General features: G+C 41.9%; 1 protein-coding gene across 1 annotated transcript in view; it reads left to right on the forward strand.

The window, feature by feature from the left end:
- The first annotated feature begins 2,060 nt into the window (after nt 1-2,060).
- NEK7 (NIMA related kinase 7) overlaps nt 2,061-19,144 on the forward strand; it is a 71,137-nt gene continuing 54,053 nt past the window's right edge. The window contains exons 1-2 of the mRNA XM_058842254.1: nt 2,061-2,296; nt 14,626-14,710. Coding sequence (XP_058698237.1) covers nt 2,085-2,296; nt 14,626-14,710 — 297 coding nt within the window. The 5' untranslated portion in view covers nt 2,061-2,084. The remainder of the gene's footprint in view (nt 2,297-14,625; nt 14,711-19,144) is intronic.

Below are 19,144 nucleotides of genomic sequence, written 5' to 3' on the forward strand. Positions count from 1 at the left end.
CACCAAGAACAAAATAGAAACAACCATGTCCTAAGAAGGATAAGGTTGTAATGCAGGAAAGAGAAGATGCTTCATCAACTGGTAGTATAAAGCTAAAGTAGCCATTGGATTCAGGTGACTAAAGAGAGAAGTCAAAATATTATGGAACCGTATAGTGAAATAACAGCTGGAGAAAATCAAAGAAAAAGAAGGAAAGTGAAAGAGCTGTGAGTATAAAAATAGGATGAAATAAAAAAAAAAAAATCAAATACAACCAGATTAAACAAAGGAAGACAGTGAGAAACCTACCATAAAAAAAAGGCAAGTAAGCCCTGTGTATTCTCTTTTTATGCATGAATGTAGAGAAACCTTCAAATGCTACCTAAGTCTAGGTTGTGAATTGCTCATTTTCTATCTAAGAAGAGTCTAGAAAATAGCAATAGCTGGGTATTATAGTACTATTGTCTTTACCTGGGAAAACATGAGAGCTAATAAGACTCAGCATTTTATGTCAGCTACATAGCAAATAACAATCTCTCCTTTTTCCATCAGAGGTTTTGCAAATAGGTGACTACCTCACACAAGCCCATTTCTGGTTGAGGCTGAAGAGATTTTTTGGAGATGGGAAAGTCAGTGGAACTGCCGACTGTAATCCTTTAAAGTAAGTTCTTAACATTGTACAGCAGATGTATCAAGTTTTCACTCTTTGGTCTGTGGACAAGAAAACAAGCAAGGGAATTCTTTTTCAAGGAACTGCATTTGCAAGATTGTTTATCCACAAAAAAAAAAAAAAAAATCTCTTAATCACGATTCCAATTAATTCTTTTGGACTACCCAAAAGAAATACAAAATGCACATCAAAGGGGAAGGTCATAGGGAATGTCTGATTCCACAGACTGGGTTGTCACCTTGTCACTGTATTTGGCCAGTAGAATTGAATATCCCGATGCTAATACAGAGGAAATGTGCAGAATGATTAAAAAATCAGAGAAACGAGAGCCAACAAAAATAATTTCCTTTCAAATTTCACTAGACTTTGTATCGCTAGAGACATTGCAGATGTCTCAAAGCTGAAAAATTTGCCTCAAAAACAGATATAATTTTGTACACAGGGAAGTGAATAGACTTTTTCCAAACATACCAGCACATTTCCTACCTCTTTTGCAAGGCTTAAATCAAGTATTACTTTACCTGTTACAAGGGAAAAACTGCAGCAAAACCTCCAACCTTTATGAGAACTTAAGTTTTCCTTTGGAAAAATCAAGTACATGTGATTCAAGACAATTTTAAATTACTGATTTCTCTTTTAAAAATTACTAGACTGCCTTTTACAGAGGGCTTCTACACCTGAGGAAAAAGGTATTTGATCACAGTAATCCGTAACTGTACTGGGGAAACTGGTCAGCTTTCATACTTTCCCCCCATCATTGGTTCTTGAGGCTTCTTTTCTGTGTAGGTAATTACCTTTCCCTGTATTGAAGCAGGGCAAACTTTCAGGAACCTGAACAATAGTAGTATTCTGGAATTCTGTATTTTTTATCTACTTTAACCCAGTGCTATTGCAAAGTAGAAGCGGGTGGAACAGGACTCACCACGAGTCTGATCTTTTTTGCTCCTGTCACTTTTATTTCTCCCAGTATAGCAAAAGGGAGTTTGTGTCACTTCCAGCTGACGTATTCAGTTAATATCGACTACCTCGCAGACTGAGTACAAAATGAACAAATCTGACATGCCGCGTGTTCAAATGTGGCAGGGCCCAAGCCTCGGAGCAGCGCTGTTCAGAGCAGAAGGGCCAGTCCCCGCTCCAGAGGCCGGAGCTGGTGTTGTTCGCGCTCCCGGCTCGGCCCGGGGCGAGCGGCGCCTCCCGTGCCCTCTGCGTTACCGCAGTGCCCGGGCCCCGCTGTGCTCCGTGGCACGAACAAGCCGGGATGGGCACTCCCTGTCTCACCGCACTTACAACTCGGGCCACTTCCAGAGAAGCTGCGAGTTCCCCGCGCACAGCCAGACCCTGCCGGCCGCGGCCACCCCGGCGGGCACCGCGCCTCCGACCGGGGGGGGAGCGGGGCGAGGCGGGGCCCGACGACCGCCCCGCCCCATCCTCGGGGATGCCGGGATGTTTACGGTCCTGGCAGGAGCGGCGGGGGGCGGAGTACAGGTCGGGGCTGCCGCCGGTGCCCGCGGAGCCCACCAGGAGCCCCGCTAGGCTGCCGCCGCCACTGCCGGCACGGCCCCGGGCTCGAGGCGCAGGAGAAGCCGGGGAGGAGCGGCGGCCGGTCCCGGTCTCCCGCGCCAGGAGCAGGCGGAGCCAGGCTGCCGGGTAAGCGGGGCGGCGGTGGGGCTGCTGGCGGCGGCGGGGCCGGGGGTTCCCGGGGCTCGAGCCGGCTCTGCCGGGGCGCTCCCCCCGCCGAGGGGGCTGCCGGCGGTCCCGCCTCCCGCCGCCGCCCATTGGCCGCGGGGCTGCGGCGCGCGGCTCCATTGGCCGCGGCGGCTGCCGCTCCGCCCGCCGCACGGGGAGGGAGTGGCGCGGAGCGAGAAAGTTTGTGCGCGGCGCTGGGGCGGGATGGCCGAGCCGTGGGGCGAGATGGCTGCGGGCTGCGCCGCGCCCGGGGCACCGGCACCCGCCCCACGGCCGGAGGGGCGCCGAGCCGCCGCGTGCCGACAGGGCAAGCGGCCCCCTGAGCGCTGCGGTAGCGCTTCGCCCGGTGGCGGCTGTCGCGCTACCAACGTTAAAGGAGCGGGCGGCCAGGGTCCCTGCCCCGCCACCTCGTCACCTCCGGCCTCAGCCTGCCTGCGGCCCCAGCTTGCCTGCGGGCCCGGCCGCCCCCCCGTGCCTCTGCCGCGTCGGGCTCCTTTCGTGCCTGCCGCAGGCGGAGCTGCTTTCCGTGGTGTTCCTCGTCGTTTCCCCCTGGTTTCCTCCAGACTCCCGTGTCCTCTTCTCGCTTGGGCGTGGGTGTCGGGCAGATGCTCCCGGGACAGCCCAGCCTGGGAGTTTCACACGGCAGCGGGTGAAAACCACCGTCACCGAGAGCCGCGGCCCTGCGGCTGCGAGGCGGGGGCAGCCCCGTCCCGGCGGGTCCGGCGGCCTCGACCCCGGGGCCCTCCCAGTCCCGGGGTGCGGGATTTGGCCGGGAGGCTGCGGAGAGCTGAGGCCTGATGGGACACCCTGGGAGTGAGGCATGCTCCATCTGGGGAGTGAGTGTCCCCTCCTTCACCTTACCGAGCATCCAGGCTCGGACATCCTAGTGCCGACTTCCTTTCGGTGCCTATGCGAACTGAACCTGCGTGGTTTCATGGTTCAGAGGTTCAGAACGCTGTTCTTCGAGTACAGTGTGCTTTGATTTGCTCTGCATTTTGTGAGGGGCATCACTATTGGAAAGGTAAAACCAAAGATAATAACCCTACTACTGATAAAAGATGATATGGGGATGTGTGGTCATTAATCACACAATTATTTAATTTTTCATATTAGAGAAAAACTTTCTAAATGTTTTTCCCTTCTTGCACCAACTGAATGGCAACTTTTGTGACCTTTTGAAGTGATACAGGGTTTTTTTCAGATTGCAGTGTCATCACTTCTCAGCAAAGGTTGCATGCATGCACAGTAATTTCATGGAATGTACTGGATATATTTCCTGTATAAAGTGGTATTACAAGCCTGAGATGTAGAAATTGCATAAGATACACACTTTGGATTATTAGATCAGATGGTTAGATTCACAGATTGGCTAAATCAGGAAGAATGAAATTTAAAAGTTTTTTTTTTTTTTCCAGGCTGTTTAAAAGCGGACTCAAGTGTTGCAGTGTTGTAGAAATGTTGTTATTTGAACTGTGGACTTGCACTGTCTTGAGAGAGATGAAGTGCAGTGGAAAACAGTCATTAGTTCATGGCCTATGGAAAACACAGGGGAAGGAAAACTGTGTTGTGTTGAGGAAAGAGGGAGACTTACAAACAAGTCTGCAGCTTTAAAGTAAGAACTTAAATCCATGTTTGTTATTTTTAAATTTTTTGGTACTGGAAGGAAGAATAATATTAAGAGCACTTGTTCTTTAATTTCAAATCATGAAGACACTATATTTAGAAGTGTTTGGATAGATGGCTTGTCAAAGCACCTTAGAGATTGCTCACTGTGAGGATGGAGATACTGCCTTTGCCATAGATATCTTGTGTTCAACATACCAGTCATTGCAGTAAAAAAATAAAATTTGAGAACAAATCAAGGTATTTTATTCAACTAAAAATCTTTTTTTGATGGACTTATCACAGCATCTTCCAAAGTCTACAGGAATTAAATAAGTAGATTCCCATCCTCACCATGGAAGCTTGCTTCAAAATAAGGAAAAAATCTAACATTTTAGAGTTCATTGGAAGGTCTGTGAACAAATGAGTAAGTCAAATGAAAAATAGAGTGCAGGAAGTCAGTTGCTTATTTTACTGTGACCTGTGGTACCTTCTGAATTGTAAGACAGAGCCATAAAAGCCCCTCTGTGCCTTTATTTTTGTGCAAGAGTTAAGCTCAGTTGCACAAAACATAGTCCTGTGTACTTGTGCAGAGAGACAATTTGCTGAGGCCGTTTGTTCATAAACACCTCCCCCCCCATGTTTAATAAACTTAGCACAGTGCTCTCTGCATTTATACTGATGCTAAATTCAGCTTATCACTATCAGTGCCTTGCTCCCTTCTGAAGTTTGATAATTTTTCCAAACATCTGTGCTGGATCCTTGGTTGAGTTCAATTTACATTGCAAAGTCCCCTAGGAAAAGTCCAACTGAACTAACTTCTTTTCTTCCTCCAAGGGAGTTTTTTGGTTATCTGGTGTTTATATCGAAATGCGTCCTGATTCCCAGGGAGTAGGATTTAGGAGAAGACGGGATTATCCTATGAAGGTTAATAATATGGATAGTTTTAGGAGTTAACTGACTAATTTCCAGAGAATTTGTTCAGTTTTTCTGCATTCCATGTGCTTTGCAACAGAGTTGAAAATAACTGACCAAAATACCAAAGTGGTGATAAGGGCAACCTTTAGATCACTGATTTGCTGTATTTATCACCATTTGACTTCCCTGGCTGCATGGGAAGGAACTGAGCCCTAGACTGAAGTACATAATCTCACTTTGTGTTTCCTTAATAAGTATTAAAGTGGTTCTTCTTGTCAGGTTAGTTAAAAAGCTGCAGAGAAACAATGCTGTAAAAGTGAGTTGCTTATTTGGTGAAGAGACTCCTGTGCATTTGTTCCAGGCATGTAAAACATATCTGTGATTCAGTTGTGATTTTTGTAGGTAGAAAATGCACAGTATTTCAAGTGCCATTGTAACCTGTTGGGCATATAGCACCTATTTATGCAAGGAAATTTGTTATAAAATATTAAACAACACATTAAAAAGAGGGGTTTGTAAGAAAATACTGTGCATAGTTAATCTTCTGATATTAGTGCCTTTTTTGGATTATAAGTGATGAAGTAAATAAACTGTTTGCATCGTGGCATTTCGGAGTCTGCATTCAAGCCTCTTCAAGCTGCTTGGAATGATTTATAACAAAGTTATTGCTGTCTTATTTAATAGATGTATTTATGCTGGACCAGATTAATTACTTTACAATGTCATAAAAGTTCATGTAGAGTTTGTAGATTAGTTTGTTGCTGAAGCACCTGGGAGATATTTGAATTAGGTGCTGTGAAGTGTTGATGAACCAGTCTTTCTCAGTTCATTTGAATTTTCTGTGTTAGAATACAGAGTTTACAAAATTACTGATTCTTTGGTAGCTGGAAGGCAAAAGTATCACAGGTGAGCTAAAAATTACTTCTAAAAATAGGTAAAAACTGGTGGTGGGAAAACACATAGCCTTCTGCCCTGTAGAGGCCCTTCTTCTGTACCCTTTTTGTCCTCATCTGAGAGCAAATCCAAAAAAGGAGTTGTCTTTGCAGCAGTGAACTTCCAGTCCTTGCCGTGACTGAAATTCAGAACTGTGTGTTGGGTATGTGGGCTGTGCATGAACTTTACAGGGAGCAGCAGGACTTGAGGAGCAGCCTGCAGACAGAGTGCCAAATGTACAGCTGGTCATTGAGGGTGCTCCACAACCACGCATGGATCTTGCAACTTTAGACAGTGGTGGTTTAATGTAAAACATAGAAACAGCTGCAGACTTGAGTGTTGGCTTGTCTCTGAAGTGAGTGTGCTGGCTGCTGTCTGCCTTGCTTCTGGGCCCGGGGATCCTGGATTACGCGCTGCTTTCAGGAGTCAAGGGTAATGCTGCTCAGAGGTTCACAGCCTATTAAACAGGGCTGGTGTTTCTTTTCTAATTCTTTATCGTGCTTCATTCATTTTACAATCTTTGGGGTAGCAGATTTTAAACTATACATTACAGATAAAATTTTTCAGCTTGAGAATGTGCATCTAACACCTGCAACAGGATGTCCTGCACTGCTTTCTAAGATACTGAGACATTTTTTTGAGGAGTGTGTGGAATTTTTTGTTAAATGTGTTCTACTTCACCTGTAGCAACATGGACATTGTCAGCCAGACTTGTTGCACAGTTGTGTCCACCCAGCCTTCTAATTGGGAAATACTTTCCCTGTGCTTAGCCATAATGGGTTAATCTGATAGTGCTTCCAGTCTTTTCATTTGTCTTGTGTTTTTAACTCTTGTGTGAATATCAGCTGTTTACACTTTCAGTAAAATCTCTTCAGCATCTCTTTATGAATAATTTGCTTTTTTAGATGCATTTAAAGTTATGCCTACATTAGGACTGTATCTCTGTGTGTGAGGTTTTGTGGCTGTAAGGGTTTCATATTTAAAATGAAATAAATAAACATAAAATAAATAATATTTTAGTTTCCTTTATCCGAAAATCTTACTTTTTTGGTTTTTTTCCCTTTTCTTTTCCTTTTTCCAGTTTAACTTGTTATCCTCATTTATCTCCTTCCATTTATTTTGTTTCCTAGTTCTACTTTCCCATACAGTATTTTGTTGACAAAACTCTTGAGTTGCTATTGAGCCAGTTGCATTCTCTCTGTTCTGGCACTTCACTTGCTGTTGCAGCTTTTTTAAGTGCTTGTTCACCTTCCTGCTGAGGATGAAGCACGGTTAAATGTGGTGAGCTAACTTACTAGCACACTGTTGCCAGAGGGAAGATGTTCTGTTTCTTCTACAGTGCCTTTCTTACATCTCCCATCCCTGAACTTCTCCATCTTACTTTTCTCTGGTGCTCAGCAGGGTCCCCCACATGCTGGTTCTGCTTTCTGCTTGAGGAGCCGAAGCCCAGCTGTATCAGGGAGTTGGGTCAGCTTGGCAACAGGACCAGAGAGTTCAAGATGGCAGTGTGGGATCATGGGCAGAGAAAGTGAGAAAGACCTTTGGTGTTGCTGAGCCATTAGATTGGCTTGTGTAATTTCACGTTAGAGATGTAATTTGGCAGTAGAGTCAGCTGATCCAAGTTAGCTGGGGCTAGAGCTATGTCTTCCCCTCTGCTATCTCAGTTATGTCCTCCAGGAATCATACCATTGTCTCTGCAATGGTATGATTCCTGCAACTGAACTGGGAAAAAGTGGCTTTCTCAAGGTTAGTTTTCATCTAGTTTCACTTTGTTTACCTGCAGTCTGGGTGGCTACAGCAGCCCCACTGGAAGAAAGGGGGTTTGGCAGTCATGGCTGAAGGCAAGGGAAGCAGCAGCATCACATCATCTGTTCACGCTGTCTTAGAACTGCTCACTTACAGACACAGGAGCACAGCCCTGTGTCCTGTGGGCTGAGGCTTTGCTTTCTTGATGGTGTCATGGTTAAATACAGAGCATTGTTCCTTGCAATACTTTTCACTGTGACATTATTATGATCTACCTATGCCCTTTATAACTGGCTGTTGAGTATGAAAAAATGAGTTATCAAATTTCTTTCAGATGAATAAAAACTAAATGAAAAATGTAGAAGCTTGCTGCTCAGCAATGTCAGTTCTTGTTTCTTTTTCAGTTCATAAGAAATAACAAACAGTTCAAGAGAGGGCAAGTCAGTGCATGTATAACCCTTTGGGAGCACCTTGCAAGATAAGCTATCTACTTGAGTGATATAATTGAAATGGAGAGGGAGAAGTAAACTAACTTTTTTAATTGTGCAAATGAAGAGAAATGGAAGTGAACTTGTGAAGCAGGAGAGCTTTGACTTTCATCTTCCAGTCAGACAGCACTGACAGACCAAACTCTTAGTAGCAGGGGAATGACAGTGAGTGACATGTGTGTTTTCAGGGTTGGAGTGAAAATAAGCCTGGTAAGTTGGGCCAAATGGATGAGAAAATCGCGTACGATCTGTTAGTGTATTCCTTTCTCTTACTGTCTTCCAGATGGGTTATTTGTGTGTGGCTGCTCCTGCTCTTGTTAAAACCAACTTTTACCCCAGATTAACTGTCTTTGTTTTTTAACTGGTTTGATTGGACTGCCCATGAGTAGGAAAGTTGGACATAGATTTACTGAAAAATGCAGTTTTTGCAATTAGGTAGTTAATATCTACCTGTAGTTTTAAAAACTGCTGGGAATTTGTATTGTTCAGAATCTAGGCTGTCCTTACAGAGGGGAGGAGTGTCTTGGCATGCTATGGAGACTGTAGATCTGGCTTTTAGAAACTGCATCTAAAATTAAAACTAATCTTTCTTGAATATAGATGTATATGGATCTATACTGAATCACTTTCAGTACTTCAAAAGATGCATATACAGCTTCTCTCTGGCATATACAGCTTCTCTCTGATACGGATGCTTCTGCAGAGAATCCACAAATGGTTTTTTCCACACTTTAGAAGACATTTTGGGTTTTTTTGACAATGTAAAGCAAATATTTGCTATTAGCTGACAGTGGTAAAAATGAAATATTCTGTGTACATACATATGTAAGTATAGATACATAATCTGTGTGTACAGACATGTGCACATATATATCTTAATATGCATTTATATAATGTTTATATATATGTATGTATAATAATGGGGACACGTGACATTTTATTGTGATAATGGTTAACTTGGTCTTCCAGTATGAGTCTGCTTTGTCCCTGTCAGTTAGTCTTGGCAGACTAACTTCAAGTGACTGTCATCTTAAATGCATTTTGCATTATTAATGCATGCATGTAAAAATATATGTAAATATAAACATTATGAAATGCAGCCTGCCCCTGGGTTGCCAGCATTGAATGGGTACTGAAGAGTGTTATCAGTGTTGATGACCTGACAAAATGTGGGCTGAGTTTGACCACCCAGCCAGCTCCCTCCAGTGACCAAGTTTTTGCCTTCAAGAGGTAAAAGGGGTCTTAAGACCGTCTGCCTTATAAACCAGGTCTGTGGCTGTTTTTTACCCTGCTGACATTAAGCTGAAGGGGCAAGCTGTTACTGCTGGGTCTGAAATTTGTCTCCTCCCACAAGGTCTGTGTCTTTGGAGCTGGGAGGTCATGTCAGTGTGACTCCAGGTGACAGAGAACACACTTGGGCTCCCTGGCACTCTCTGCTGGGGTTAGCACTGCTGCGGTGGGCTGTGGAATTATTGTGTGTTGGGTATTCAGGAAGGCACTTGGAAATGTAAACCCTTGTTTCCACAGAACTTGGCTTTTTTAGGTTCAACTAGGGTGACTGAATGTTCCACCTGCGTTTAAACTGTGCTTTTGGGTAGCTGAGACTCAACATGTGATACAAGCAAATAGGAATATATATATTTCTTTAGCCGGTTCTTACATGGAAACATAGTATCGATATATGTTGTTCGGTTTTCCCCCCGCCCATCAGCTGAGGCTGATTCTTGTCTTTAAATTTAGTAAAGATGAAAAGTTTATTGATCTAAAATTTTTCATTTTAAATTCATGTTAGATACTGAAGAATCTAAGTTTACACAAAATTTACAAGAAAATTATTTACAATAAGTAGTTGTTTCTGAAGAGCCTTGTCACTAACTAACTAAAATAATGGTTATACTAAAAACTGAAAATACCTGTCTTAATTGGTGGTGTAATCCAGAAGTAAACAAAGTACATTCCATCCTTTGAGAGCAGCCAAATTGACTGTGTCCCTGATCAGCACATCCTGAGCCAGTGTACCTCTGTGTTTCTCTGTGTTAGCAATTATGTGGAGTAGTTACAGCTATATTTTGCAGAAAAAAAAAAAAAGTCCAAGCTTCTCAGATTCTCAGCAGAACTGTAACATTCTGAATATTCTTTTAAGTATATGCTCTTTTCCTAAAGTATAGCTGTTTCTGCTTTGACATTGATTACTTGTTCTCACTTAAGATGCAAAATTGACAAACAAGTGCATAGCAAGTAGCTAATGGAAACTATGTATATTGAGACTATTAATGATGTTTTCTACAGGAAAACAAGTTGTTTTTTTTTTTTTTTGTAGAACTGCCATCTGTTAAAGCAATAACATTTTTACCTAAATACCGTGTGAATTCAGTGTGAATGCTTTATGGACTTGGAGCTATGAAACTAGATCTTACAAAGCATGTTTCATGTGATTAAGCAGTGCATTTAATCTTCTCCTGAAATAGTCTCATCATGTTTTTAAACACCTAGTTGCTAGCCTTAAGTCACAAGGATTTCAAGTTTTTCCTAGTTTTTTTTTTATTCTCAATGTTGTTTTGAAATACATTCAAGTGAAATGAAAGCGATGAGCTCTGGCTCTTGTTCAGGAGTGGCTGCTCTGCTCTGATTGCACTGACAGCCGTGGGTAGTCCTGTCTCTCCTCTGGCAGGCTGCTGGAAACCACCTGGAAAGCCGAGTGCTGCCTGTGGGACGCGATTTTGGTGTGTAGGAGTGCGCTCTTGCTTTTTGGGCTGCTTTATATCTGTGTAATCTTCAGATGTGTGGGCAGATTCCTGAGAGCTCTGGGAGATGGCCGCTGAGGAAGTGAACGAGGACAGTGAGGCCTTTTTGTGATGGAGGCAAAGGTGTTGTTACTCCCGTTTCAGACACTTGGAGTTTGATGGTGTGACTTACCCATGAGGGCTTTTTTTCTGCCTTGTGGAGTAAGAGGAGTTGCTGTAACCTTGTGATTTCAAATGAAAAATTGATCCTGTTGTCTGTATTCCCAGGAACTTCATTCTGCATCCTTTATATGTAGGTGCTACCTACTTTTTTGATCAACTGAAAAAGTCAGATTTAAAATATTAGTAATTAACCAGAAATACTAACTGTAATTGTAAAGTGTTAGCAGACATAACAAGAGCATAACATTTAGTGTATATGCCTGTGTTCCTGTGATCCATATTCTTTACAGGTTGTCTGAATCCAAATGCACTTCATCATCGAAATGGTGAACACCATGTTTGCAAGATAAATGACTGAGAAAGTTCCTTGTTTTTGCAAGGGGTATGGTGAAGGCAAGGAGTACTTTTCCCCCTATGTGATCAGTTTGAGAATATTGAAAAACATGAGTTGCATTTGGAGGTTTTGGAGGATTATAGTTGACTTGCCTCACTTCACCTGTTGCTTCTTTTCTGTGAACCTTTATGTATCAGGGTGATGGATTTGCAGAAGGTGGTCACCGTGTTACTTGTTTAAAGAGGTGATAGATGTTACAAATAGATGTGTTTTGTATTTGCATTTCAATTTTAAACAAGCATAGGCTTTTTGGGGTATTTTTAGTGTCTTGTCACTGTAAATTAGAACTTGAAAACCATCTTTGGAAGAGACATAATTATTGCCTCAATTGAAATTTCAAGATGAACAATATTATAGCACTATATTTTGACTTCTGGAGTTCATATTAAGGTGAAAGGCATGCCTGATAATGAAAACAGTCTTCAAGCAACAAAATCCAATTCTTACTTATGTTGTGTTTTATAGTACAAAAGATTTATTTTGCATCCTGGGCATTATTTTGCATCTTTGCGATTTTGTATGATGAAAATGCCATAATTCTCTAAAATGTGAATCTATCATGTGGTCTTCAAAGACAAAAAATTAAAAAATTAAAAAACTTTTCATATATGAACATAAAATACTTATTTTTGTGTTTCTGCAAAAAGAAGAACAAATTCAAGAGTTTATAAATCTTCCATGCTTTGTATGGTAGAACGTTTTACCTCTTTGGTTTGCTTGCTTTTATTATAAAAACAAGCCACACAGGGCAGAGTGACTGACTGGTAGTAATATGAATTCTCCCATTTCTAGTATTTCCCCAGATTTAACAAGAAAAGAGAGGGGCAAATTTCTGAACACTTTCAGTCAGTGCCTCTGACCATTCAGACAAGATGAATGGGTTATATATTTTTGAATCAACATATATCATCTAAACATTTCAGGTCAGGTTTCATTAATCTTGGGTATATGTTTGCAGTAGAGGGCAAAGTGCCTTTTTTTGTTTACTTCTCACTTGGAAATTTTAAGCAAATGTTTGACCTGTAAGAATTACCTATTGGTGCATTACATGGTCAAAATCTTGAATATTGAAACATACCAGTAAAACACTGTGAAACCTTTAGTAGAAATATCGATGCTATTGAAGAGAGTTAAATTCATATAAAGACTCTTCAAAACAGTGCTTCAGAAAAAAAAATTGCCTTCTTAGCAGTGGTAGAAAGATCTCTATAAGAAATTAGCTGAAGATTCTTTAAGTTTGCTGTATATTCCTCCCCTGAGATTTGTTACAACTGCATCAACCCCTGTGAAGCTACCCAAAGAATTTAAATGAAGTCTTGTGATAATGGTTTAATTTTCAGTGCTGTTGCATTATGATTTCTTGCCTTGGAGGGGAAGTTGCATGGAAGGTTTTTCAAAACTTGCAAAAAGTGTTGGTATTGGTGTCCTAGTACTGGCTAAAGATTGCCTGCTCAGTGGTGTGCACTGTCTCTGGCAGCTGACTCCCCCTTTCTCAGCATGGTCATTCTGACAGTCTTGGAAATCTTGGCAATTCCTACCTCCCCTTCTCTGCTTCTCACTGTAGTTTGATAATTGATTTTTTTTCCCCCTATTGACCTGCCTGAAATTGCTTTTTTTTTTGATCTCCTTTATCTTTGAATCAGTTACAGGTAATACAAAACAGCAGGACCCTCAACCTGTATGCTTTGTACAGAAGTATGATGGATGGGAAGGCAAAGTCTAAGGGGACCTTTGGTTGCTCTGGAGTGTGGCTGTGGTGTGGTGTCAGGAATTGCTGATGGAGCTGGGATGGTATGTGGGTGACTGCTTTCAATGGGCCAGGGAGAGCAGATCACTAATGATTTGTTTGTGTATGCAGTCCACTGCTTACTACACAAGGGCAGCACACAGAGAAACTCTACAGAGCTGCTTGGTGACTCTGGTCTGTTAGTGATGTTACCACAACAATACTGTAAGAATGGCAACAGTGCTTCAAGCACAAGCCATTCATTAGTTTCTTGAATATTTTACAATTGCCTTTGAAAAACTTTTCTAAGGTTTTCTGCTTTCAGTTGAGAATTATTTCTAACCCTTTGAATAGTCTAGAGAAATTACTGGGAAGATTTGCATGTGTTTTAACAGCTATTGGATTCTGTGTAAATAGCTTGGTATGTGGAAGTACATAGGTTTAACAGAATAAATTTATTACAGGAAATTTTCTCATGTTGGACATTTAACGGTGTTGCAAAAGATGTTCTCTGTCTTTAGAACATTCAGGATTTGGAACAGGGAATAAGAAAACAATAAATTGAAAAGCAAGGATAATATCCCTGTCAGACACATGATTTCTGTTCCTCTGAAGGCCTTGGCAGGTTTGACTGGGTAATAGGTAGGGATACTTCATTTTGTGTGATGAAGAAGTTGTTCAGGCCCTCCCTCTTACTTTTATGAAAGCTTACTTCATTGTTTGCATTTGAAGCTGCCAGTGAACTTTTGTGTTGTCTTCATCAGAACAGGGCTTGCCCTTGTAGGCATCAGTAGCACTGGCTACTGCACCTGCTCCCCCTCAGGGGTGCCTAAGAAAGGATGCATTTAGTTGAGGAAAAAAAATAATAAATCTTACGAGCATTTGCATTTTTGTGTCTCCTGTTTTTCCTACTAATGATTCAGTGCATTTTTCTGCTCTTACTACTGGTCAAAGCCTTGTGTGTCTATCTTGGGAATGTGGCAGGCATCTTTCCTCCCATCTTACTGATGGGAAATGAGAAATTCACAGCTGGGAATGGAGGCTGTGCTTCTACCATGGTATTCCAAAGGCCTCTTAACTAGCTTGTCAGAATGTATTGTCTACATGTTTAGCTTTTTTTCTGTTTAGATGGAACTACTCTTGCATATTCCCTAAAATCTACAGATAAATCAATGCAAATAAAGCAGAATGTGTGCTGCAGTTGTAACTCTTCTGATCTTCTATTCCCCCTCCTGCCTGTAGGTCAGACATATACATAATTAAACAAGTGGTTGGTGCCCCTGAAAAGAAATGGGATGATGCAGCTTTTATCAGACAGAGTAATTTGTCTGGTGCAAGTAGTTTTAATTCACATTATTTAATAATAAATTCAGGTGCTTATAGTGATTTATTTAATTTCATAGAACAGCTAAACATAAGAAAACCTCCTTCCCCAAACAGTGCAGAGCTGGACTAGTTAAATGTTCCTAAACTCAAGCATACAACTGAGAAGATTAATTCCTTTGTTCTTCTGCTGATGTTCATTAATCATAAATACCGACTGAATTACAGTGTAATGACTGTATTTTTCTTTTCAGGACATACGGCACATCCTTGCATGATAGAATGGATGAGCAATCACAAGGGATGCAGGGGCCTACTGCTCCACCATTTCAGCCACAGGTACATGTATCTGGGGTTTTTTTGACTTTAATTAATTTCTTACGTAGAGAAAGGGATAACATTGTTTCTTGTGGTAACAATGAAACTGTAAACAGATAGAATGTACTCTCATGATCTTGAAATTAATTCTTTATCAGTCCAGTATTCCATAGAAGATAATTAGTTTTAATTTTTGCCTCCTGCTGCTTCACTGACTTTTAGGAATTGGAGTTGGAATGTGAGGAGGAAGCAAAGAGGAATACCGTTGTTTCCTTAAGAAATGTTGAATTGTTAAACACTGTTTCAGAATTGTATCCAAAATCCCATATTTATTTCAGACTCTGGCCTTCGCCTATTTCTTACACCTCCTGGCAGTGATACTCCATGAATTTCTGCCATTACCTGTTGGAAACCAAGCATCAGGTTTAAACTCCACAACCTCCCTGGACCACCTCCCTTTCACTGTCACCCTCACAGGGAAGAAAATCTTTCCTGATGTTCAGATGAAACCCTTTGTGTTTCAGCCTGTGCCCGTCACCTCTTGTCCTGTCACAGGGCACCACTGAAGAAGGCATGACTCTGTATTTTAACATATGTTTTGCAGGAATTTGAGCCCACTGATGAGATTCCCCCTGAATCTTCTCTTCTGTAGGCTGGATGTTGCCAGCGCTGCCAGCCTCTCCCCCTGTGATCTGTGCTGCAGAGCCCTGGTCACTTTCTCCAGTATGTCTGTGTAGGGGTGGCCCCGAGCTGGTTGCAGCTCTGTGTCCTCTCACCAGTGCTGAGTAGAGGGGAAGGATCATCCCTCACCTCCTGGCACCACTCCTCCAAATGCAGCCCAGGACATCACTGTCCACCACTGAGTGCATTGCCAGCCCGTGTTCACTCTGGTGTCCTGTGGGAGCCCCAGGTCTGGCCTGTGGAGCTGGTTTCCAGCAGGTCAGTGCCCAGCGTTCCTGGTGCGTTTTGGGGTTATTGCAGCCCACATGCAGGGCTTTCCTGTGTTGAATTGTAGGAGGGTCCTGTCAGCCCATTTGTGCAGCCTGTCGGGGTCCCCTGGGATGACATCATGATCCTCTGGTACAGCAGCCAGTCCTCCCAGTTTGTGTCATCAACAAACTTACTGAGATCACACTTGGCCCCATTATCCAGATCATTAATGATGGTGTTGATCAATACTGGACTGAACCCACTATTGGTTCCTGAAGTATGCTGCTAGCTACAGTCCTCTACCCAGAGTCAGTGGCATAGAAACTCATTTGCTGTTTGGAATTAAGTGCTTGAAAACTCCATCAGAGTTTATCTATGAAGTTAAAACACTTATATCACAAGGATGTCCCAACTGCTTCCACACTGTAAAAAGATTGTGGAGGAAGATAGAAAAATATGGATTAGCAGTCTAAGGCAGTAGACTCTTAAGTTCCAGAACTTTTGTGAGAGTAGAATGGGAGCATTTTAGCATCTAAATAGAGAAAAGCATTCATCTCTTACTAGACCTGAAAAGCCATGAACTGAAGGCAGCATATACATCCCTTACTTTTTAGGGTTTGTTTTTAGTTTGGGGTCTGGTTTTTTGTTTGTTTTGACATTCCCAAAGCTGAAGAACAGTGGTTTATTACAGCTCTTATGTGGAAGCATATATGCTCAACATTGCTACTCTGCTCCGTTTCCTTGTTTGCCTGTATTCCCCTCAAAATGAGGACTCGGAGCTCTGTGCAGTATTCAGTGTACACACAGTAGACTTAAGTAGGGAAACATTTTGTTTTCTGTTTCATTCAATTGCTTTTCCAAAAAATGTCTGACTTGCTTTTTTGTGGTAACTGACCAATCAGTTTAACTTTTCATGGAAGTTTTTCAGTGGTGTTTTGTAAATCTTTTTCCCATGTGGTAATAGCTAATTTTAAAGCAATGATTCACAGTCTTTAGGGTGGTATTTCCCATTAAGTTTTGGATTGGTAACCTTGAGATGCTAGTATTGAGTACCAGGGTGAAAATCTAAGGGAATTTTCTGCAAGGCTTTGCAGTCATATTTTCATCTGGTTATCTGGATAAATTGGGAATCTAAAGAAACTTTTTTGCAGCATTATATGCGTTGAATAGTGTAGTTTCCTTTGGGATTTCACTGGTAACTTCTCCAAGAAAATAACTTTTCTGCTGCTGTTTCTCATCTTGGAGCTGGCTGTTAGTCTGCTTAATGTTCTCTCAGCCTGAGTGAGCTTAGTTTTATAGGTTAGGAATCCTCACTGAAAGGAACCTGGCTAAACATTTTTAGAAACGTGTGGTGTGATTTCTTCAACAGAAGAGCCAAGTTAGGAAAAACCTGTGTGACTCTACTCTTAACTGCTTATTGGAATTGTTTCAATCCAACTGTCTGTTTTTGTTTTTGAACTGAATCTGTACCTAATTAAAAAGAAATGATCGGGTTATTTTTTGAGTTTTATTTTACCAATCCAGATAAGTTTTTGGCTGGGTGTAGTGCACTGGCATACAGTGATGGAGCAGTACTGAGAAGGTTGCACTGGCAGAGAGCAAGGACCTCCTGGGAAGTCTTGCTCACTAGGGAAACCGATGTGTGCTTTGTGCTTGTCTCACTGATTGTAAGCTGGGATATTTTGGTCAATAGTCTTGGTTGGTTTCTTCAGTGTTGTCTTAAAAGATGTGAGAAACACGCTGCCTTTTTTTGTGCCTGCCTAGGTCAGTACTGAGGTTCCTTGATACTTTATGGGGCATGAAATGCTTTTGAAAATTTAAATCTCAAAGATGATGGGAACTGAATGTGAATTGAAAGTTTTGGAGAAACATTTAAGTAAGACATCTCTTGGGAGCTCTGGCTAAAGTGACCACTACTGTCGGGCATATTCTTAGAAGTTAACTGTGAATGTCTTGTACTAATTTCTGTGGCCTTCCCGTGGATGCTTTTCTTCCCCTTTAGTCCTCTGCTAAATTGTCTATCAGCTGTTTTCTGAGACTGAAACAAGTCCGAAAATGGGTATGATGGTTTCTGTTGTAGGTGGTCTCTGTTGTATAAATGAGCTCTTAATGCCATGATTAATTAATTAGTATATCATGATGTTTGTCTTTTCTCTAGTAGGAACGTTTAAGCTTATCTTTCCTCTCCCCACATTTCTTCTCTGTGCAGGATTACAACTGAATGTAAGGCTGAGACCCGGAGTCTGTTCAGAGCAGGAAAAAGAATAACATTCTTGCAGTTTTAATACATTGTTTGGAGAGAAGTTTAAAAACTAAATTTGAAAAAAGGAAGCCACTCTGGTTATTTTAATGTTGTCAGATATCTCTGCCATGAAGACTAATATTCGGAGTGCTCACTGATTTACTTGGTGGTGCAATATAATGTGATCATTAGTGAAGTGTATATAATCTGTTCCATTATGGTCTCAGACCAAAGGAAATCTTTATCCTGTACAAGCTTATTTCCCACAAATTGCATTGTAGTGAGGAGAGACCCAGTGGTAGTTGGAGATGTGCAGCTATGTTGCTTCTCATGTCAGCTCTCCACATCTAAATTGTGTGACAGGACAAGGGAGCAGATGAGACAAGCTGTCACTCAGCCACACTGCCCTTTGAAGAAAGGCCATGGGGGGGAAAAGGTGCCGCAAATGGGCTGTGAAGTTTACATACACTGCCCACTGTTAAACAGATTACCTCTAATGAAGTGTCTAATGCTCAGGCCATATCAGCCTAATCCTTGGTGGCAGTTCATCCCTCAACTGCCAAAAAACACGGCCCTCTGGCCCTCTCTCGCCACTCTGGCCGCCAAGCACAGGGAGGTGCCCGGTCTTAATAAAGCAAGACAGTGTGTGATCTGACATGCAAATGTAGGTCATTGCATATGTAAATGTGTGATTACAAACCTGCATGCCAAAACACATTAGTGAGACTTTGCTCTCAGCATGCGGTTGTCACACTGCTTTAGTAGTTCATGATAATATTTGTCAAGTTGCTGTGCAGAGGCTGCAGCTCTCAATTCAAATGGGAAGTACACAATACTTCTTAAATATAGCCTATTTAAAGAGTCTGTATCTTGCAGCTCTATGTGGAGAATTTAAAATCTTGAAGTGAAGTGTAATTTCAGACATTTTCCCTAAAAGGCCTATAACTACCTCATTAAGCTGGGTCCTGTGCCTTGGGAATGCACTGGAGCATTAATGCTGCACCACTTTTGTCAAAACGAGAGTTCTAATATTTTGATTTCTGGAGCAGCAGAGGGATATTGGATAGCCACTGAAAGAACAACATTAAAATACTGTCATGCAAGCTGATCCTTTATTATGGGTTTGGGGAGTGTGGGTTTTTTTAAATTTTTGGATGGCGCGAGCTAGGACATAGGAACCATGGCAAATTAAAGCCTGATAGAATTTCTTCTATGTCTCAGACTCCTGGTAAGCTGAAAATATTCTAAATACACCAGGAATTTGTAATTTTCGATTCTCATTC

This window comes from Poecile atricapillus, chromosome 7, assembly GCF_030490865.1.
Source record: "Poecile atricapillus isolate bPoeAtr1 chromosome 7, bPoeAtr1.hap1, whole genome shotgun sequence".
NCBI lineage: Eukaryota > Metazoa > Chordata > Aves > Passeriformes > Paridae > Poecile > Poecile atricapillus.